The sequence below is a fragment of the Cebidichthys violaceus genome, unplaced genomic scaffold, assembly GCF_023349555.1.
Source record: "Cebidichthys violaceus isolate CVI_PGR_0920_01 unplaced genomic scaffold, fCebVio1.0.p SCAF_11, whole genome shotgun sequence".
Taxonomy (NCBI): domain Eukaryota; kingdom Metazoa; phylum Chordata; class Actinopteri; order Perciformes; family Stichaeidae; genus Cebidichthys; species Cebidichthys violaceus.
Genome location: NW_027176274.1, coordinates 8,476,259 through 8,500,067, shown reverse-complemented (window position 1 = coordinate 8,500,067; position 23,809 = coordinate 8,476,259). Strand labels below are relative to the sequence as shown.

General features: G+C 42.9%; 1 protein-coding gene across 6 annotated transcripts in view; it reads left to right on the top strand.

Annotated features, from left to right (window-relative positions):
- dip2a (disco-interacting protein 2 homolog A) overlaps positions 1–23,809 on the top strand; it is a 75,813-nt gene that overhangs the window by 28,971 nt on the left and 23,033 nt on the right. For all 6 annotated transcript variants that reach the window (XM_068703189.1, XM_068703181.1, XM_068703172.1 and 3 more), the window contains exons 2-5: positions 12,849–12,920; positions 16,996–17,115; positions 17,206–17,325; positions 21,758–22,027. In XM_068703189.1, coding sequence (XP_068559290.1) covers positions 12,849–12,920; positions 16,996–17,115; positions 17,206–17,325; positions 21,758–22,027 — 582 coding nt within the window. The remainder of the gene's footprint in view (positions 1–12,848; positions 12,921–16,995; positions 17,116–17,205; positions 17,326–21,757; positions 22,028–23,809) is intronic.

Below are 23,809 nucleotides of genomic sequence, written 5' to 3'. Positions count from 1 at the left end.
ATAATAGAGATTATCATTTCAGCACTCATAGTGCAGCTGTAAATACACTGATGTAAATATAAACCCGTATGGAAAGACGAGGGTTACTACTTACCTGGACAGGTCAAGAGCTGGATATTACGTGTAAGAGTATCTCTTTGCTTGTGCTGTTGAGGTAAAGTGATTATAGCTTGGCCTTTGTTGAAGAGAGCTGATCACACAGAGCTCAGCCTCATTAAGAGCACACTCATCGGAAAACACACACACACACACACACACACACACACACACACAAGATACAACCATTGATGGATGAGCACAGGCTAAGTGCTGCCACTTCGCATGCATACACCGAAGCCAGGGTTTCTGTCCATGCTCTGTCAATCCATATATGACTGTTGTCAGGCTCTGTGTGAAAGCTGCTGGCGCTCAGATATGACTCACATACTCGTTACAGAGCCGCCTCGGGCCACAGTGAAATTATGCTTTTAATAGTCTCAAATAGTGGTGTAATGGGGTGTTATCCATGAGAGTTTTCACGGCTATGCTCCAGTAATTTAAAAATTATTCTTATTTATTTTATGCAAGACTGGACAGACTCCGTGACAAAATGGAGACATTTAACATGTAACTTTAGACAAACATACACATAAAAAAACTGCCTTTAAATAGTCCTGTGCAGTGTGACTGTGTGTGCAGACACTGATTGGAGAAAAGAGGAGAAGGAGAGAAGAAAAGGAGTGTGAGGAGACAAGATTAGATTAGATGAAGGACAAGGTGGTCAGAGGACCCTTAAGTCTACACATCGCTCTAGCACCCTCTGTTGGACAAATTGAACAAAAGCCCACCACTATTTTACCGTCAGAGTGCACTCCGGTGGGGTTGGACGAGATGCTATCGTGTAACACGACAAGCCTGTTTGACAGGAGCACTATTCACACTGTTATCCAGTTGTGTGGAGTATCAATTAATCACAGCAAAATGAAAGTGTCATGTTAGTGTGGGTCTGATTGTAGCTCAGGGGCAGAGGACGCCTTATTTTGTGAATATGTAAATCAGGAATATGTTGGAAAGTGTGCGTTGTTTGTGCCTGCCTGCCCGTGTGTGTGTGTGTGTGTGTGTGTGTGTGTGTGTGTGTGTGTGTGTGAGTGAGTGTGTGTGTGTGTGTGTGTGTGTATGGTAGTGTGGTAGCAGTTGTGGTTGCTGTGTCACTGACTAATGGACTCATTAGAACAGGAGCTCTGCACATGTGCTCCAGCTGGACTGTCTTCTCATGCTACCTTTACTGCTCATTGTGTGTGTGTGTGTGTGTGTGTGTGTGTGTGTGTGTGTGTGTGTGTGTGTGACTGTGAGTTTAGGTGAGTGGTTATGTTTCTGTATGTAAGTTTGTTTGCCATACTTTGTATGTATACTTTATGTGTGTGTCTTAAAGTGCTTTAGTGGGTTTATCACTGCACTATAACCTGTCTAGTAATGTGCGTGTGGTGAAGGGGTGGATTTTAGATAAGACTTGTTCTCTCTCTCTCCAACACACACACACACACACACACACACTTTCCTTCCTTTCTAAATTAGTCCAAGTTATAATCCAAAAAAAAGTCACGTCTCAATAAGGATGTCAAATTGTTCCAAAAAAACACAAAACACCACAAAAACTTGCACATCTGCTGTTGTTACTAAACACAAATCTGATGGCTTTCAGTATATGTACAGCATTTCTTGTTCTTCTGCTCCAGTAATAAATATCTTGTCTGAGGGCAACCATATGTTACAGACAGTCCTGGTCTTGTTAACAAGGGCTGGGGCAGTTTTGAGCTGTGGTGTTAACATTTAAAAGGCTTAAGTCCAGCCTTGAGAGCGCTATCACTGCTCCACTTAATTGCTTGGACACAGCACAGTTCAGCACAGTTCAGCGGTTGTGTGGTGGAGAAAGTAAAAGTGCCACACTGAATTATAGATTAGCCATCACATGCATACATGAGCTACAATGTGTGTGCATATGCTCGCATACACACAGAAACACAGACACATCTCCCTAAGGGAACATATGACAAACGTTTTTGAGGATTGTGGCAGCTATTTTAATTAGAATTTCTATTTGAATGTTACGTTGTTAAAATCCAACTTTGTCTCTATTTCTTGCAACGTTCCACATTGGCATATGATCTGTGTAGGAGGATCACCACTGCATTGATGGCTAATGATGTAAAACAAAATAAGCAGAGCAGGAGGAGAAGGAAAAAGGCAGAAAGAAGAGAGGGGAAACAAAACAGTAAGAAGGAATAGGGGAAAAAGTAACTATGAAGAGAAGGAACAAGGGAAACAAATTTAAATTGTTAAGCTGTTGGTGTGCTGTAAAATGATGGAGCTTTACATTTTTTCACTGTGGAAATACTTGTGTTGAGGCAGACAGTGATGGTAGATTTAAAAATGAAATGAAAGGTTTGTAGAAACAAGGTTGATGTTCTGGTTTGATTCATAGATGAAACCACTTTGTATAGAAAACCCTTGTTTACTTGTTAAGTAGTGCATATCTGGGGGTTTTGGAACGGTGGGTTTGTGATGCAGAGAGGAAGGGAAACGGAAAGAGAGGAACAGATGGTGTTTGGTAGGAGTTGAGGCTTGTGGTCATCCTGTCCAGAGCCTGGTGAGATCGGCTTGTTGTGCTGTGTGTGTGTGTGTGTTTTAGAACGAGAGAGAGAGAATTGCGATCGACCAGTTATTGCATCTGTGAGCAAAAGATCGTAAGACACCTCAAACTGGCTGTCTAAATGTAATCCATATCGCTGAGTAAAACCCTTGTACCTGCACTAGTGTTGTTGCTGTTTCAAGCTGCTTGTTCTGTTGACCTGAACAGATGCTGTGTTGATTCTCTCTCACCTGGATTTCTCTGCAAATCGCTTTGTATATTTGGAAACATCCAATTTCACATTACCAGCGATGACAAGAAATAATGGGCCTATTGTATGTTTTGTGTAGAGAAAGGATAACACACCACACACACACACACACACAATACATGCTTTCATGTAATCAGCACTGGTGTACTGGGCTCCCCTCCAAGACCTGGTCCATGAATCACAGACGAGGAAAAAAAGACTTTGCCGTGTGAGTTGTTAGACTTGGAGGAGAGCTAGTTAGCCCTGGCTGTGAACATGTAGATATATATACACAAACGCACAGTCGGGGGCGTTAGCCTGCATCTCTAACACCCCCGAGTGTATCTGTGTGTGCACCGTTTAATTGGATTTCCACGGTGCCCATGTGTAGATGTTTAGCTGTTTTGTGTGTTCGTGCAAAAGATGCCCGGCTCTCTCCCGCCCCGCTGTCCCTCACTGTAGCACATAGGTGTTTATGTGCATGTGTGTATATGCAAGGAGCTTAATGGCTAAGCCTGTGTCAGGCTGGTGAAAACATGGTCATTCATATGGAAATAACCAGGCAGAGAAGGAGACAATAAAATCCCTCCACATCCTCTGAGACCGTACAGAGAAGGGAAGCAGGTCCCACAGAGCTGGGAGCTTCAGATGGGACACCATCCCACTCGTATCACAAACGTCCGGGACGCATGGTTTCTCTCCACAAAGGTACATGCTGGAAGGTGGTAGCCATAGTCAGAAGGATTAGTTCTTCATTAGGGCAGTAGGCTAAAAGTACGAAAAGGAAGAAAAGATGATCTGGGTGGCTTTTGGCCCATATTTCTCTTTTCGCAGAAGGTTTCTTGCTCGGGTTATTTAGCAGGTCCCCTGTGAATTGCAAAACAGTCTGACTTGCATGCGGCACATTGAATAGCGTCTGGACAATGGCGCAGGATTTCCCATCAGGGTAGGCCATTCTGTGTTTTAGACCCTTTTTGAATTGCGACAGATTAGTTCGTCGAGTTTGAGAATAGAGCTGTGCTGCCCTGAACGGAGGGCATTAGTGCAATTGAGTTTGACTTTGTTTGACTTTTGATTTCTTACTTCTCAAAATGGCTCACAATGAGGAACACAACCGCCTAGTGCATAGTCTGATTTCAGCCTCCTAATCATGTCACTTAACAGTGGGGGTTGATCGCTGTGTGAAGGCTGCTTTCAGCTCAAGTAAAAAAACTGCTGAACACACACACACACACACACACACACACACACACAGAAGCAGTTTTTGAATGAGGACAGGTTGGATAGAGATATTCATTGGCAGCTAGTTAGGCTCTAGTCTTGCTTTTTGTGCTGATCACTGCAGCTGTGCTCGCTCTGTAACAACACCATCAGCGTGGAGGATGTGTTGGCCAAATGACAAGTAGTACACACGTTTTTTTATGCAGCTCGGGGGATGTTGAAGCTGTCACCACCAGCGGATCTGATTTATATGCATGCCATCAAATAACAGGCGGCGGGGAGTTCAGTTATGTTGCCACTCGTGAGCTAAACATGTGAAATGCAGTAGTTAGTTCTTTACAGTTTAGCTGAAGGCAGAGTTGTGCTTGTTGGCTGTGAACAGATTCTTGTGTTTCATGGAGTCTTTACCCTGAGGCTCCCACGCTGGTCACGCCTGTCACACAGATGTCTTGCTCCACAAATCACACGCATACTCTGTAGAGACACACACACTAAACATAGGCGACATGAAAGGACTCGGAAAATGGGAGTCTAGTCTGAAATACCCTTTTTGAATCACATTTTCTCAACTCAAGCTGGTTTGAATAGTAAAAGAAAGACATTACATTTTGTAAAAAAAGATACTGTATATCTGATGAGCTCAGCCTTATTACAGATTAGGCCTATTGTTTCCTGCACTAGCGCTCTTCGCTGTGATTGGTCTGAATGCTTTCAGTGAGCCATATGTACAGAATCACAGTGTGATGCTGGATAAGACCGTTTCTGCTGCTGTCCGTGCAGGTGAGACGCATGTTCACACATCACAAAGCTCTGGCTGAGAGCCAGAATAGCAGCACATCGCTCAGTTACCATTAAAGCACAGATTGGACTGCAGCCAGCTCTCTCCCTATCACACACACACACACACACACACATATATTTAGAGGATTTGTGAGGATACCAATTGACACACTGCGCTCCTTGGCCCGTTACCCTAACCTTAACCATCATAATTAACCCCAAAGCAAAAAGTCCTAACCCTGTAACAGCCCTTTGATTAAATGAGGACTGGCCAAATTGTCCCTACTTATCCAAAATGTCATCATTCTAGGTCTGAAACCACACACACACACACACACACACACACGCAGGTGAGCAGTTCCATTCTAGGGCGCCATGCTTTCACATTTGACACAACCAATGAGAATAATGAGTGAGATTTGCATGTGTGTGTGTGTGTGTGTGTGTGTGTGTGTGTGTGTGTGTGTGTGTGTGTGTGTGTGTGTGTGTGCGTGTGGAATGGCCTAACTCATCTGTTTTAGTATTTGCTCTTATGTTGATCTGCATCTGTCTCTTTGTGAGAGCTGGAACAAGCATTGCACATGTGTGTGTTCCTTTGACGCGAGTGCGTACAGTACCGGTGTTTATTTGTTAATTACGCCCCCCCCCATGTTGTCTGCTCCCCAAATCAGTGCACAGCTGCAGGGCCCCCCGAGTAAAGCAGCGCTGCATCTAATGTCTTATTATTCACGCTGTCTGTCTGCTCACCAGCCATACAGAGCCTGGGGGATGGAGAGGATTTTTGGGACTGTGTGTGCATATGAGATGAGGGGGTTATGTATTAGCAAAGTGGAAATGGAGGGTTCATTCAGTCTCCTAATTCGTTGGCACTACTTAATTAAAAGCGATAGCATGGTGTGATTGGAGCAATTGATGGATGGAGACTGAGAGACGCAAATGTGCTTTAGGATCAGGCGTGTGTGTGTGTGTGTGTGTGTGTGTGTGTGTGTGTGCGCATGTCAGCATGTGTCTGTGTGTCTAGAGAAAGAAAGAGGAAGTCATTACCTTTTAATCATATCCTCCTTTATTCCTTATCCTTTTTTCCCTTCTCTTTCCTCATCCCTCCTTCTGTCTCTAAATTCTCCCTAAAGCTCCCTTTAGTTACCCCCCTCCGTTTCTCCAGCTGGCTCTCAGTGTCGAGCTCCTTGTCATCTTCAATCAACCCCTCTTTTCTGCAACACTTACCCTTTTTCCTCTCGTCCCCGACTGTCTTTAACCTTCCAGTAGGATGTGTGTCGCATAAATGATCCTAGATGTGCGTTCATGTGATTCAGTGTGACTTGAGCTGTACAGAAGAATAAATCTTCTCATATTTGTTATATCCTTGAGGTAAGATGACATCTCTAGGCTTTATTGAAAGGCACTGCACATGCTGTGTTCAGCTGAGAGCTACATTCAGTACGTGACTTTAAAGGAATACTTCAGCCTTAAAACGACCATTTGTTTATCAATTACTCACCACATTACCTTGAATTCTGGCATTCTTGCCTGCCTCCACAGTGAACAACAAATCCAAAACTTGAGTTGAAAACCAACAAATGTTTAGCATTTGTTGGTTGAAAAATTACTAAAATAATGAATTGATTGTCAAACTACTTGTTAACAACTCAACTGACTGACTAAAAATTCAGCAAAGGTAGTATTGCAGTGCTTTTCTATTGGAATAATTTAATTATACAGGGGTTTTCCTATTTCCACTCAGTCTATATGGTGTTTAACATGTGAACAGCCTCGTATCATGTGAGTTTAACATACAGAAGGTAACTGACCCACTAGTCCAAGACAACATGTAGTTCAACTCATTCTTTAGAAGCAGAGGAGACGATCCATTGTGTGCTGGAGTCTTTGTGCATGTCCATTAGTGTGCGTGCTAGCAAGCAGTAATTTAGCCTAATTATATGCAGCTATTCATTGAAATATACTGCCATAGGGTAAAGAGGTCTAATTTCTAAAATGAAATAGTAATGCATACACACATGCACACTTGGGTAATAAGCCTGCTGGGACTGGTGTAGTACTCCATCTGCAACCGGTTTAAACACAGGGAAGTGTTTCCCTCCACATCAAAAGGCTCCTCATCCCAATAAGGCCAATGTAATCTCAGTGTAGCTTCTCCTTCACTCTACAATACAGGCTTAAGTTTTCACAAAGCAAATTTCGTGATGGAAATTATAGAATCAACGTAGCGGTTAGAGACAATGCACCAGTATAATGTCAGGCAGGTAACCCAGGTGGTTATTATGTCCTTCACGTCCGCTTCTTTATTTTTCTGCTGTGGTCTTTGTCATGTTGTATAGTAAACATTAACTGTAATGCTGTGGTTGACTGCATCAGTGTGGAAGCTTCCTCTTTACAGTGAAACAAGGTTTGCATGCTCTGTAACTTGACCTGTATAAACGTGTTGTAACAGGCGAACGAATCCTCTTCTCTAGTTCTTGTACAGTGTGTGTGTGTGTGTGTGTGTGTGCGTGTGTGTGTGTGTGTGTGTGTGTGTGTGTGTGTGTGTGAGAGATTGGTATGTGGGAAGGTGGGGGGCAGGGGTCTGCTTTGACACCCTAATCCTGCAGCCTAGTTTGGCTTTGTGTGGAGACCTTAGCTGAGAGGAGAGAGGGATGGAAAGAGTGAGAGCGAGAGAGGCAGCGGGAGGAGGGGGTGTCGGGGGCAGTCGATTCAAGAAGGGGGAGTTGGGAGCGTGGGGTTTGAGAGAGGGGCGAGAGAGGGAGGGGAGTGATGGGAAGGCAGATCGAGGGAGATGGGGTTCGCTCATTCTCCTGCTCTCACTATGAAAGGAAACAAAGGATGCTGAAGGGCCTGACTTATGTCAGCAGGACTTTATAGAGTTCGTCTATTAGCCTGTTAGCTGCTTAGCCTTCGCTGACCTGACTGCCTGTATTCAGCCGCTGGCCTCTTCTTCTCCCTCCATCCATCCGTGCATCTCTCTCTCTCTCTCTCTCTCTCTCTCTCTCTCTCTCTCTCTGCTGAAGACGTCTCATCGCTGCTCTGTGTGCTTCCCTGGCTCTTCTGCATGTGAGTTATTCTGCCTCAGTTTGTGTGTATTAGTACAATTTCACAGGGATTCGATGTGGTCATTGCACACTGTACTTTTTCCTGCAGCGTGGTTAGTGTTTTGTGTCATGTAGACAGACAAGTAAGCCAGACATGTGGTTGAATCTGTGGTGGGGATCTGCTTCCTCTCTTCGCCTCTTGTTCATATCGCCGCTCCTTTTACTGCATCTGTCAGACATAAGTGAGGAAGAAGTTGTGAGTAGACCATTACCTCTGGACTTGAACATTTAGAGGAATAATAGATGACCATACACACCTGAAATAGATCTCATCTGGTCCTCAAATTAACTGGCCACAGCAAATATGCACTGGCAAAGACAAAATTACAGCCCCTGTCTAGGAATAGCTTCACCCAAATGCGTAAAGCTAACATTTGAATGCCCGAGAGCTAATGCTAAATGACAGCTGGCAACATCTGCTTTTGTTGGAGGCAACACAGAAAATGCTGCCCTGCATAATATTTTTTTTTTTGTGGCTGAAGGGCAGACGGCTTGGTTTATGGCTTGGCAGCAGTGTTGGCACATTGTGGGTCAGCATGGTGTAGGACCTGACATTAGGGGTGGGGGGGTGGGGGGGGGGGGGGGGGGGGGGGTGTCTGTCACTGAGGAAGAGAGGTCAGCAGCGTGGCAAAGACAGAAGGGTTTTTATTTCAGGGTGAAGCAGAATTTTGAACTATTTGTTATGGACAAAATGTGTCTTACGCTAGTCAGCACAGCATTATAATAGTGATGTGTTTGTTAATGTCTGAAAATAGATATTAAAAACTGTTCTCCGATTTTTGAGACTTGTGAAATTTAACTTGCCATCATGCATTTTAGAGCTCAACAGATCAACACACAATTAACCAGCAAACTATTTTGACAAAGGATGACAAAGTCATTTTTAAGCAACATGCCCCAAATTCCATGGGTTCCACCTTGTCAAACGTGAAGATTAGATGGCTTTCTTTTTTTCTATAAAAATAAGCTGAAAATGTTAGAGTTTGGGACAGTTGGTTGAACGAAACAAGCAATTTGAATATGTCACTCTGGGCTTTAGGAGATTATGAAGGGCATTTTTCCAAATTTTCTGAAATTGACTTATTGAGAAAGTAATTAACAGATAATGAAAATAAGTAGTTGCAATCCCGAGTTACAATAGTACAATATCTCAATATGAGGATTTAAAAAAAAAAATATAGTGTATAAATTCTGATGTTAAATTATGACCAGCCCTAGTGTTGCTTATCGTGGTAGACTCATAGCCAGGCACATAGTTAGTCTACCCTCATAGCGCTGCACACACACACACACACACACACACACACACACACACACACACACACACACACACACACACACACACACACATACACACACGCACAGACTCAGGCTGTGGGTTGTAATTTTTAATAGGGCTTCCAGCTGTAGAGAAAAACACACACAGATGCAGGACTTTAAACATTGAAACTATTACTGTATGATTGTCAAGCTCTCGCTACTGCTGTTTCTGTTACTAGTGTGCATGTGCATTTGTGTGTATGTGTGTGTGTGTGTGTGTGTGTGTGTGTGTGTGTGTGTGTGTGTGTGTGTGTGTGTGTGTGTGTCTGTGTGTGTCTGTGTGCGTGATACCCAGGGAGACAGTTTAGAGCAAGAGTCGACATCCCTGTCTGGCTATTTACGTCTAAATCTTGTCCTGTTCATTTTTCACTGGTCTTGTTAAGAACAGTCTCACACCATCTTAAGTAAAGCCAATCCCACCATCTTCATTCAGAGCTTCATTATCTCTCCTTAATGTGTTTGGGCTGGCTGGTAGAGGAATGTGCTGTGTTCAGTATTTCCCTCCCAATTGAAGAGCTCCGTCCGGGCCGATGCAAGGCAATTCTCTAATGGGCCTCAGCTCCACTCAATAGCCATCAGTCAATAATAGTCAATAAGACAAAGCAGTGACAGCGGGAACTCTTGCTGTCACTGTTCGGAGTGTCACAAGATTGACCGTCTCTTTTTCTAAATTGGATTCAGTGCAGGGTGAGAGGAATGTTTACGCTAACAACATTGGATGATGTGCCGGATAGAAAAGCCTCTGGATCTTTGGAGGCTAATATCCCAAGACTACAGCCCTAAAAATGTGGACATTAGACATGATATCCCTTTGCTGTTTCTATCTCCCCCACCCCCACAAGCAAAAACTGCTGCAGGTAATTAAAAAGAGAGGACAAAAGATGGTTCGTGTGAAGAAGGTGAAGAGGTTAGAGTGGAGGGATGAAGGCTACAAAGGAGTTTGCTTTTGATGAAGGTAGATGCAGGTTGAGGAAAGAAAAACCAGCTGAGCCCCCGGGGACATTCTCTAACCATCACGACATGAGAAATGCCTCCTCTCTCTCTCTCTCTCCCTCCTCCCTCTTGTGCTTTTGTTCACCTCCCTCTTTGACACATTTGCTCTCAGTTTTTATTTACTCGTTCCCACCACCCCCTCTCTCCCCCCAGGTGCTTGTTTGGTGATACACCCTTTCCCTTCTTTACAGCTCAATTACGTGGTAAAGCCTGTAGTCAGCGCAGAAGGGTGAAGGGGGTCAAGTGAAGTGTTTCCCACTCTGCTGTAAATATACTGTATAGCTACAGCTAGTCCCTTGTGACTGTGCAATTCGGTGTATGCGCTAAGCTTCCCTCCATCATTCTCTCCTCTGCATCCCACCGCCCTCTCCCCCCCTCAGTTATTCCCCAGGCGGCAGGCCACATATTGACCTTTGGATCCTCCCATTTTTTTCTCTTATGGAGGCACTCGAAGCTCAAGCAGAGAACGGAAATGGAGCATCTGTCTGTGAATTTGTAAACATGCAGAAACAAATATAAGTGCATGCATATGCAAACACACACTAAATATTGTAATCCTTTGGTGCCTCAGTCTTTTTTTGTTTTGCATTTGAAGACTCTGGGTAAGGGTCATTGTTTACCATTGCATGCTTGAGTCCATTCCTCCATATTTAATGACAAAGCGGTTTGTTCTCAGATGAAAAGATTAGCTTCACCGAGACATAACTTGATGGATCAGTGTGTACTAGGGGCCGCTTGGTCACCGGGGCTGCTAGCCAGAATTTGGAGCCGCCGCAGAGAATGGCTCTCTATTGTGTGGCTGTCAGGCTGGCTGGCTGCTGTAGTGCGCACACTCAGACATGCTGGCATGCGCACAAACATATACTGATGTACACACATACAAACAGAGACACTTATCACCAGAAAGAGTCAGTGTCAGGTCAGCCGGCCCGGCTTGTGAACAGCGCTGTATTGTTGCCAGCCTCCAGCTCTCCTGGACATTTAACAGTGCGGGCATTCAGCTGTTACTGGTGACTCAGGACCAGTGCGGCAACCAGTGTGACCATCGACACCTGCCTTCACACTACCACACTGTTGTGTTCAAGAGGCTTGAGGAGCAAAGATAAATCAAGAATACTTTGTGTACGAAATGTTGGAAATAATACATGATCATTAATTTAGTAACTTACATAGCTAAATAACAGATGTATCAATATAAAGGGCTTTAAGTTGATAGGGGAAAGGTAAAAAACACTTTTATGAATTAATATAGGTTAAACACATCAATAAGGAGCAAGTCAAATAAATATTCCCCATGGTGAGGTGAAAAATGGGACCAAATGGGGAGGGTTTTAATCAATTTGTTCTGTTCAGATATAGCCCTATTGAACTTATTGCTTTTTCACTTGACCTCCACCCTAATGACCCCCTACTGAGAGCCTATAGAGATGAACATAAAGCAAACCGAGACCCCTATTCATTGGACGCCAGTGTTTATGTCCAGTGGAAAGTCCGATCACTAAGATCTTGCGTTGACTTCTGTGAGCAGTTCTAGCTTCCTGACAAAACAATGCATACGTCACGTCAAGTGTCTGTTGACTTTGACACTTTGAGCCCAACTGGTTGACGGGCATATTTTCCACCAGACCCTTCCTTCTTCTTTTTAGTCCGTTCATCCTCAGGGGTGTTGGGGCTTGTTTGAGAGGTCTTATATTTGTGTACATTCTCATGGTTTGTGTGTTAGAGGTGCTGTCAGTCAGTCAGCCCTCTGTCAGTGAATCAATAACTCTTTTGTCTTTGCTGGGTCTTTTCTAAGTCTAGAGACAATTAGCAGAGTTGCGTTATATACCCTGCTGCATCTACAGAGCCATTATATCACTTTGCCTTGTACCTTTACTCTTTCTCTCTGTCTCTATCTGCCCTCATTTTTCTCTTTCTTCATTTACTCTAGTTAAATTCTAGGTTTGAAAAAGCTTGCACAATGACGTTTCTTTCAAATAGGGCTATTAAAAATAACATGCAGCTAGATCTTATTTAATAGGCTGCCTTAATTGTGTGTGGGGAGACAACTGAGGGGATTCAGTTCATGCTGACATCAGCAATATTTTTTACTTCTGGTAAAAATACTGCGAGGGGAAATGTTCCCGCCGCACCAGACAAATGGTCTTTTAAATGCCTCTTGCCTCGTCGATGTTATCATTCAAGCATTCGGTCGGAAATTCTTCACGCATATCTGTCAGTTTAAACATCTTTCATTTGCAATGTCACTTCCTGTGTATGTGTGTGTGAGAGAGAGAGAGAGAGAGAGAGAGAGAGAGAGAGAGAGAGAGAGAGAGAGAGAGACATCCAGTGGGTTAGAGCTGTTAAACGGCTACCGCAACCCTGCTCTGGTGCCCCGTGGTGCCAGTGTAACCAGCCTGGCAGTGTGATCCGTAGCGCGCACGCACACACACACACACACACACACACACACACACACACACACACACACACCACCAGGGCACGGCAGAGCTAATGACTCATATCTTTGCCCCCCCCTTCTTCTCTCTCTGTCTGTCTGTTCCTCTGTATTTCTCTGTCTCTATCTGTACAGGGGACATCACTCAGAAGGGCTATGAGAAGAAAAGAGGCAAGCTGTTGGCACCATACATCCCCCAGATACAAGGTAAGACACACAGGCCTGCAGGGAATTTACTGTCCAGAGCAGGTTTATATTGTTTCTCCCTGGCTGCCTGTTAGCATAGCAGTTAGCATTGTGTCCTGGCAAGAGCAAACAAAATGGGGAAAAAAAGAATCTTATGATTTTAATAATGATGATTATTGGTGTAAATCCCAAAACTTAAACAATCAGCATACAACAAATCCAAAGCTAGTTTAGAAGTTGGTTTTTAATATTAGAGATATAAAGTTGCATGAAGGATACTTTTGACACATCTATGTAATTCATCTGGTTAGATTTGATACGTCTGCTGCTCTGCCCTCGATTCTTTAACTGTGGTTCTGTTATCCTTGGGTCTGTTATTATTGCCATAGCCCTGCAGCAGCCATATACAGTATTATAGTGTTTGTAGACAAGACAATGAAGACAGACTGTATTGGAAATGTAAATATTAGGTGTCTCTGCTGGAATGATAACTGGTCAAGATTTTGTCTCATTTTATTTTTTTGAGTGCTGCTTTCATAATGCAAACTCACTAAGTTCCTGTCTTACAGAATGCTAATTATTTAGAGGAGTAGTTTGTTTACTCAATGCAGTTTGTGCATATTGTACCTGCCATCCTGTCTTAGGCTGTAGGTGTTTGAGAAGAATTAACTTTTTAAAAACAGGGAGGCGTGAATTTTCCAAGCTGTATGTCTCTACTCTTTATCGGCCTCTGGCTTTTGGCTGTGCGTACATACATTTATACATCAATTCAGTGTATTTTTAGCCCCAGTTGAGCAGTCAGTCAGTCCAAATCCCAGAGAGGAGTTGCTGTCTGTATACTTCATGCTTCTCCGTCCTTTGTCCGGGGCCCATGGCAGTCATCGGTTTGGCCTGCTATCAGAACGGCAAGCCTCAGTGGAAACCAGTGTCCGTTGTGGGCCGCTCACTCAAGGCTTTCCACTGGAGTTAGCAGGCCTGTTATTCAGCTTGGACGGATCATCTCCTTCATTCTACGTCTTTCTGTTGCTCCCTCTCCCGTCTTGTTATCATGGATTCATATGTTTTCTTTCTGTCATTCATTGTTAGATCCACTCAGTCTGGATCCTAACACCTAAAAGAAGGGAAGTGATAAATATAGGGCAGAAATAGATGGGCTTTGGTATGGGTGACATTCTTCCAGCGGGATGAATGGATGTGTTGGGAGTTAGTGAATGAATGAGTGGGTTAGGGTTTAACAGCTGCAGGGTAGAAATAGGAGACCATTAGACTGAACGTTTCTGAGCTCCATGCAAAATTTCACAAGCCGTTTTACTGCCTTATATTTCACTTTAGTAACAGAACTACAGTACATGTGCCAAGTGCAATAAAGTAGGTACAAAGACGGATTGTTTAGATCTATGACGGAGTAAATTGATTTCCTTTGTTTTTATTTAAGTGTTTTGGAGCTTTGACAGTAAATACTTGATTTAGGTGTTGACCATACTGGGAAGTCAAACATTTAGGAAAAGTTGTGAATTTGTGTGTTTATCAGCGTCAAATTGAGCTCTGTGGGGTAATGTTGTCTTATCTTGAGTGATTTTTGTTTTCTCATTCAACCTGAATTTGTCATCCATTCATTTATATTAGGCACATGTCATTTCAATCATTTATTAATGTCTGTGATTGTAATATATAATCGGGTACTCGATGCAGGTCATTAGCCAAGCGTATTTGTACTCTGAAAGAAGTGAGACACAGCACTTGTGTCATCAGCCGCCACACCTGTAAGTGTTAGGCATCAGACGGGTGCTAACAATTCATCAGGGAGCGCTATGGGCCAATAACAACATCTGCTGTGACGGAGCAAGCCTCTGATTGGCTCTGTGCGCTGTGTCTCAGAAGTGTGTTCTTCCCAGCAACCGGGTCTGGTGTCCCGGCTTGTTTATATAGACCTGTTTCCTGCAGGGGCTGGGGAAAGGCTGATGTGTGACTGGGCTGTCAGAGCGATATAAGGGACCAGCATAATATATTGATGTGTCTATCCATGCCCAGGGGATGCTGTGTGTGTGTGTGTGTGTGTGTGTGTGTGTGTCAGACTCCATGCATTATTTGTCCTTAAATGACCTCAGGCCTTAATGAAGCGTGTCTAAAATTTGAAAGTGTTATTGAACAGATTTAGTCAAAGCGTGTGTGAATGTTGCTCAGCATTTCCGTGTGTGTGCTGCTGCAGTCCGAGAGTTGCTGACAGTGTGGAGCTCGCTTATCCCCACTAAGCTGCTGCTGAAAAGCCAGGCTGGCTGATGGCTGTCTGGCTGGCCGGGTGTCTGACCGGCCAGCCAGCTAGGTGTTGGATCTAGCTGGCTGAATGTGGCACGGGAGGACTCTGTCCTTTTCTAATGGTTACACTTCTAAAGACAGCCATATATACACAAGTGTCAATCACTAGCCAATGATAGTAGGCAGCTTTGACTACATAAACATTTGGCTAAAGTACATGAATATAGCTGGAGTGTTAATGCGGAGTCCCTCATGTTGTGTCCTCAGGTTGAATGTGTTTGAATTTTTTTCTCTATTTTCTCCTATAAATTACTCATCTTTGTAGCAATTCAAAACACTTCCTCTGGGGAAGGAAGCCTGCAAAAGTGGTAGGCATCGAATTACATTTGTGGATTCAATTTGTGGTAGTTGTACCTGGCTGGCTTGGTTTGCAATGAAGTCAGTTGGCTATGTTTGCATATGAGGATTTGCAGGGGTTAATGTCTCTGTTACTACATATTTTAGCATCCAGTTAGTAGGTTTAATTAAATGGAACAAAAGACAAAGCTGTGTTGCCTGTATAACATCTCTGCAGCACAAACCTGACCATATGATGTTTTAAGATAGCGTTTGTCACCTCTGCAAGGCTTCTAGTACCGTATTCACAGAAACATGTAGTGTATGTTGTGCTGCTACATACAGTGTTTAGGTGTCAGAAAGTAGACGGAAAGTACAGGCGGGAACTGGCAGGAGGATGTGGAAACGTGGCACTAGTTGGTCGCTTTAAACTGTATTTTCGTCTCTGTCTCACTGTCGGGAAAACATACCTTAAAAAGCTGTCAGATATATTGCTGATTCATAGTACAGAAGCTGTTACTTTAACGGCTTCCTGTTCCATTGTTTGTAAACTTGTCCCTCAACTCTGCCTAAAATAACTGCTACGGCCTTTCATTACTCAACACGGAAATACAAGCAAGTTGTGGGAAATTTCTTTAGTTGGTGTGTTCCTATAATATTTTAGCACTACATATAATGAGAACATTTAGATCTTTGATATGCAGAACATAATATACCATAATAAGGGTAAGATGAAGATTTTCTGTCAATAATTAACGGGTTGGGTATTTTATCTGGATCAAACTTGTGACGTACAGTAAAAAAAGGATTGATCTCGTTTAGTAATATTTTACATCCTCTGATGTATTTGAAGTATGTATACGTCCATAACATCAAACACATCAGTATGAGAGCGTGAGAAGAAGAAGTGAAGCCAATGGTAGAAGACTACAAATAGAGCTCAAACCACAACCTTCCTTCAGGCGGTAGTCTTGGGTTTCCCCTCTGATGTTAACCACTCGCAACTTAATGAGTCTCAAATGAGGATTGCGTAATCAAAAGGATGAATCACTGCCTGTGTCACACAGAGCACAGAGGGGTTGACGAGTTTAAGTGTTTGATAATTTTAGAATGCTCTAGTTAGAAGATGTTGTCTGTTTTGACATTCATGGTGCTTAATCACCTCATGTCTGTTACGCCTGTGTGTAATTTGCATTAGCTTGCCTTGGAAAGCTGGATGGCAGCTGGAAAGCTGCGAGAGAGGCTGGATTAATTTAAGTGAAGACTTTCTCAACTCCAAGCTAATGTATTAGAAGAAAGCAGCCTAAATCAGGATTACCATTAAGCTTGTGGACACTTGATTTAGTTGAGCAATATTCAGAAGTGTTGCTCTATGTCCGAGGCACATTCTGCGATGACTGTATATGCTCATATTTCTGCTTTAAAGCAGTAGAGGAAGGTATACATTTTGTTTCTGTCCTGTTACAAACTATTTCCTCCCTGCTTTGGGTTTGTCTCTCTACAGGTGTAGATCCTTCTCTGCAAATTGACAACAGGATCCAGGCCTCCTCCCAAGCTGTTCTGCCAGGTTCCAAACACAACAAGTCCCGGGCAGCCAACACCCGGGATGAACGCTTCAGATCTGGTAATCATGTCTCCATACTGCCTGACAGTTTGAAATGCCCGGTGCTTTTCTTTTATGCTGTAGCTTAACTGTGTTGATGTGTTCTCTCAGATTTGCACACAGAAGCCGTCCAAGCAGCTTTGGCAAAGTACAAGGAGAGGAAGATGCCAATGCCCTCCAAGAGACGATCTGTGTTAGTTCAGTCCTCTGTTGAGGCATGCACCCCGCCAGGTGAGACCTCTCTTCCTGTAACACTGTTCACCAAGGGCAAGGTTTATCCTGGAGACACACAGTCTAGGTTAATGCTTGCACTGGGTTGTTTCTATGTGCTCTCATGAGCATTGGAGTGTAGGATGCTGGCACTCTGTTGTGTCCAGTGGTGGAAGATGATGTTGTCAAGCTTTTACTACTGGAAAGAAATATGCAATTTGATGAATGTGTCCATTCTGTGTGACTCAAAAGGGTTCAGTTCTCACTGTTGTATTTCCAGGCAGACCTTCCCACATGAGTTGCATAATGGATGCATAATCAGATATTTAACATAGTCTCAAAATGTCGGCCTTTCGCCTGCTTTTATAACAGTTTGAATTGTGTGGGCCAGTTCATTGTAATGTAATTTTACTGCTTTCTGCAGCTTTTCTTGGTTGTGATCTCCAAGGCCCAAAAACTATTTTTGTATTGTTATTTTTGCACAATTGTTTTCAAAAAAAGGTATTTAATCAATCTTTAATCAGTCGGTAAGCTATCGGTGCAAGATTTGATGACAGCAAACTGTCCAGTCTCTTAACACTGCAGTGGCTTTATCATTGGTATATAACAGTTAATTGGTGGGGAGCCTTAGAGCCTCATGTCTTGGGTAAAGAGAGAGGACACAGCGGTGCAGCGAGTAAACGGATTAAGAGCTCAGACATTGGGGTTTGAACAGGAGAAGGAGGGGTCTCTTCATGGTCACTCTGAGTGATCTACATCTCTACTGAGTTGACATGTACATAGGTTTGGCTAACAGATCCACAAAATCATATACTGTAAATACAATATAATTTGGGGCTCTGCTATGTTTTCAAGGCTAATGGCAGCTGCGGGTATTAGTGTGCACACAGTGGCATGGTTTTGTTACTTACTTTAACATTTGATCTGAGATTTGAATGGAGTCTAATGGTTTCATTAGACTGCATTAGCAAAATTTCGTCAGGATGTAATAAGGTGGTGGATTTAGTGGATTTTTTGGCCACTAATGGTGCTGTTAAGTAATATTTAGATGAACAAGTCCCCCTATTGTTGGTATCTGTATCTGTTAACCTTCTCCTTTTCCATCTTTTATCTTGCTAATCTACAGTGGCTGGTTTACATCTGGTCACACTACGTGTCTGAACACTCCATGTCTGATTGTGAAGAACCAGTAGTAATGTGAGCAAAATAATTATTTTATTGACAGACCTGTCATTCAATCCACTGTGGCGTGATTGGATGGTAGAAACCTTATTCCAACAACGTACAGCAAATGTAGCCAATGTACAGACAAACAGTTACAACAACCCATTTATCGATGCCTGAGATCGATGTGTGCTTAGCAATGCTAGCGGCGTCACCCTAGGAATGGCAATACTAGTTTGACACTCGGTCCGTCAGTCTACTATTTGGCTCCAGGCTGAAATATTGAGGACGTTTGGAACAGACATTCATGGTCTCCAGAGGATGAAGCCTAAGGTCATTTGCCTAATTTCCACTGCATTATATGGCCGTGACACTCAAGTGATGACTTCGGTGGCAATTCTCTCAGGCCAATCAGTGGTCTGTAGTGTTTTAACTCCACATTCCAATATCTTTTCTGCTCGCTTGAAACCTCGACAGAGGTGATTACAAAAAAAGTACCAGGTACTATCCACACCTTTTGTCAATGGAAAACCAAAAAAGAACAGTTTGCCGTACCATGCAGGGGAAATTCGGTATTTGGTGATTTCCTGGCTTCTTCTTTGGCACCAACATGAGGTGTACATTTGTGCTTTTGACAACTATTGGAAAGGTTTGCCATGAAATCTGGTTGAGACATTCTGTCCAGCCCTTTGGTTTAGAACTAAATCCCTGCAAAGCAAATAACAATCCCATTACGTTCAGCTATACTTTCTATTTAGAGCGTATTCACAAATGTTAGCATGAACATGGTACCCATTATATCTAAGGGTGACCGTGGCTAAGTGGAGAAAGGTGCAGAGCCGCCTTTCAATCAGAGGGTCGGTGGTTCGATCCCCGGCTCTTGCTCTACTAGTCTCATGTCAATGTGTCCTTGAGCAAGACACTTAACCCCAAAATTGCTCCCGTAGCTGCGTCTACATGTCCACAGACGTTTGGATAAAAGGTCTGTGGAAGTGACTGTAATGTAACGTAATATCTGCTTAACATTGTCAATGTGAGCATGTTAGCATGCTGCTATTAGCATTTAGCTCAAAGGTATTTGGACAAACTATTGTGTTCAAATACCACTTTAGTCTTATTTTCACTACTAGTAGGCAATCAGTAAAAGTGATTTACCATTTATTCTACAGAGATGAAGCATGGATTGAACCTGGAGACATCTGTACATAGCCAGTATCGTGATTGTCACTTTCAGATCTGAAATCTTTCATCACTGACTGTCTTTCTCTAGCTCACTCTTTACTATTTGCTATCCATCCCTTTTTTTGTTTATCTGTGACTAATAATTGTTTTTCTTTTTTAGTTTCCTTCCCATTCTTTCCACCTCTCTATTTCTACTTTGCATTTGTTCTCTGACCCCCCGTTTCACTCTCCCTCTGTAGACTGCGTCAAGGTTACTGAGATTGGGAGAGAGATTGGACAGAGGCAGAGGAATAACAAACAGACTCATAAATGCGAGTGAACCCCCATGAGTCCGCTGGTTGTAGAGACATTAAATTCAAGCTTGTTACGATCAAACCTCCTCCAGTCTTCCTTTGGCAGCTTCTACAAAGCCACTGGGAAGCCTAACAGTAATTTTAAAAGTTTCTCAGTTGATGGACTTTACTTGTATTTACATACTGTGAGTGATTAGGAGGCAGATTTTTTTTTTTTTTTTTTGCAAGAAGGCTCATTACTTTAGAGAACATCCTCAGGCATGTGCTGATCACACACACAGGCTTAATCTCTGTTTTCTAAATGTCTCTCTCTCATCCTCTGATACCCCCTTTATTCCAACGCAAACCTAGTTCTGGTTCTGGGCTGGTGCCAGTTCACAGTTGGCTCGACTAGCGAATCTTCTAAGAACCAGCTTGCTTTCCCACAGGCTAGAGACCCAAGTCATTATGTCACCGTCTAGGCCAACTTAAAGCAGAACAACAGCAATGACGGACTACATTGTCACTTTACAAGTGTTGCTTCTGGCTTTGCAAGCCTACATCGGCATCCAAACACCTGATTGTCCCTCAAGTCTATCTTGATATTATGTGGATGACTACAGTGTAAGTAGACTCTTCCATGGTCCACTGGTTTTGTTTTATGTCCTAAATGAAGTTTTGGGTTTTTAAATTGTTGGTCCCGCTGCAGAGCCAGTTTCCCTGTCCGAGAGCTGTTATATTCTCTTTTTTTTTTTTTGCAAAACTGGTTCCATGTTCTGCAGCACAAACTACCTTGGTGGAAAAGTGGCATTGGTGGACATGGGATAGGTTTTCCTTATTATTTTTAAGGCTTTGTTTTGTAAAGTAGGCTGTGTATAATATTTTGAGACGTGAACGAGTTTTGTTCTTTATATGGGTTGCTGCGGTTTACTCCGTTAATCATGCATAACGTGGGGCAAGTGTGACCTTTCTTGATGATTTTTAAAAACAGTTGTTTCATTGTCTCTAGATGGTGATGCCTGAGCCTGTTTAGCCCTTTCACTACACTCAGTTCTCTGCAGAATGCAAATCTCAGACTGCTCAGCCTGCTCTTGTGTAACTTCAGTGGTTCTGTCGAAAGAGCAGGCGTTTCTGGGTGCTTGGCAGATGAAATGGAATGTGTTCATTTTGAATGATCCTGACTTTCCTTTGAAGTTGTTCCTGTTTGGGCTATTTTTGCTGAGACCAACTGCTCACGGCTGTCTCAAGGGAGAGACGGTAAAATCATCAGTGACTGTGTTTGAACCCAAGCAATAACTTAAGCATACACCGCACTTCCAAAGTCTTATACCAACATTATAAAGGAAACTTAGTCAGGCTATTTTAGGCTGTGAATTTAAGTACAGTATACATATTTTTTCAAAACCCCTTCAAGCAAGAATACCAGTTTTAGTTAGGTCACAATGTTTTTTAACTGCCTCGTTATAGCGACTGTATACTATTGATATTCCTTTTTCATTCTGTCATCTACAAATATAAAAAATCTCTGGTCTGTTTGTTGTCAAAGTCTATGACACTTTATCATTCATATATAGTACACCTATTGTTGCGGTGAGCTGTCTTTATGACTATATGTTGTTAGTATGGCTACATTTATAGGCAATATAATACAAGCATTCCTCAGCTCAACATCTTCCATCTCCATTGAACTCATCTGGCCATTCCACTTGCTTATATGTACTCTCTCCAGTATGTATAAGTAAAACAATGCATCATCAGCATATCATCTAAATCCTGCAGCCCCATATCTTTGTCCACTGTTGTGACGTTGCCCTGTCTTGACCTGTCAAACACAGACACCTCCTCGGCGTCGGAAGACGAGGGCTCACTCCGCCGGCAGGGACGTCTGGCCACCTCGACGCCCTACCAGGGCCACGGCCACCCAGCCGTTGAGCACTGGTTTAACCGTGTCATCCAGGGTTCGTCCACCTCATCCTCCGCGTCATCCACCTCATCCCACCCAGGAGGGAGATCCGTCACCACCACCAACACCACCTCCCACGCAGCCCTCAACGCCAACGCCGCAGCTACCGCACTGGCCGACTTTATGGCACACACCCAGCTAGGTCAGTAGAGACACACACGCAGTCTAACACGCCATCAAATGACGGCTGCTCAATCTGTATGTTCTTGTCCCCTTTTAATTGATGCAGCGCTCTAATTCTTGAAGTACAGAGGTGGTTGTGAGTTAAAGTAGGAAAATATTGTATAACTAGACTGAGATAACGTTTTCATGCCATGGTAGGAACCAGTATTCTTTGTTTTGTTCTTATGGTATTATCACTGTTCAAGTGTGCTGGTGGAAGGATTCAGATTTAAGTTCCATTGCCTTCACGGTAAAATTACATTCACATCCAGTCCTTTAACAAACCTGCAGAATCCCCTGCTTACCTGAATGGTTTTGAATTCCTTCATCTACAATGTATAGATATCACAGAGTCTGCAGACATTGTCTTACTTTAGCTGATATCAGCAGAAGTTTGGTGCGTTCTGTTATTGCCAGCCATTCAGATTTTGTCTCGTCAAAGATGACATCCTAATTGATTATTATGTTGTATTACGTTGCTTCGACAGTTTCTTTAACTGTAGATCAATTGAAAACAGCAATGTCTATCGCATCTGCTACTGCCGAAGCCATATCTCCCTATAGTTCCACAAAAGCACTTGATGAGGAAGGCAAAGGAAACCAGCGACAGAGGTTTAGTGTCCTCTCACGCCTCTAGTTTGGTTCATTTGGTCTGGACCAAGGGAAAAAATTATACATTTTAGTTGCATTTTAGCTTTGGTTTGGTTCCTGTTCACTCTGACTTTTTACAAATGAACCAAGAGGAGTAAACATGAAATTATACAGTCTGACAGCTAGCCTGTTAATTGGACAGTTTTGGCGTTTGACATCCTGCATTATCAGCCCAAGTGAACCATACTAATTGGAAAAATGGAACTGAGTTTATTTCAACCGTGCCGAAAAGGTTGGGTGTGAAAGCACCCTATTGTTTAACTTATACTTCTGTGGAAAATCTTGAGCAGAGCTCTTGAAGAGCCGCAGAGATGGTTTGCAGAGAGTAGCAGAGACAAACCACAATAGTATAAATCAGGAATAAGTCTGGGCTGGTGTGAAAGCTGTCAATCGAACCCTGGTGCTGCGGTCTCTGGTTCGTTTGTGGTTTGAAAGTAGACAAACTAACCACAGGCTTTTATTTAGCATGATTTCAAAAGCTAAACTACTAATACATCCATCTGCTGATTGTGAAATCTGTTCAGGAAGCGACCTTTAAATTCATCTGTAAAAGGCCATGTACAGTATATAACCTATTTATGCAAATTACGTGGTAATCATGGTAACACAAATTCACATCAGCGCAGATGTTTTCCTTGATTAATACGTCAAAAGCTGTTGAAACTGTTGTTTATCGACTTTGTGTAGCTACCTTGTCATTTCATAAAGTCCATTAAAAACTGTGACAAAACCTCCACAGTAATAAGCCCTGAATTATTACGATACAAGACCCCTCTTTTCTCTAGCTGTTAGTCATTATTTATAACATGTGGTCAATTTACAGCCTAGTAATACCAATATTGCTTATAATTAGTTATTTCTTCGGGAGCTCTCTGTGACACCAAAGAACATAAATATACACATCAGAAGCATTAAAGTGCTGCATAAACTGTCAGTAACCAGAACTTCATTTCCTGATGATGCAGGACGATAATTGCCAAAACTGTCCGATCAACGAGTTACCTGTCAGTGTTTTCTCCTCTTATTTGTAAAAAGTGTGAACAGGAACCGGACCAGAACTAAAATGCAACAATGTATAATTTATTATCCTGTGGTCCCGACCAAATGAACC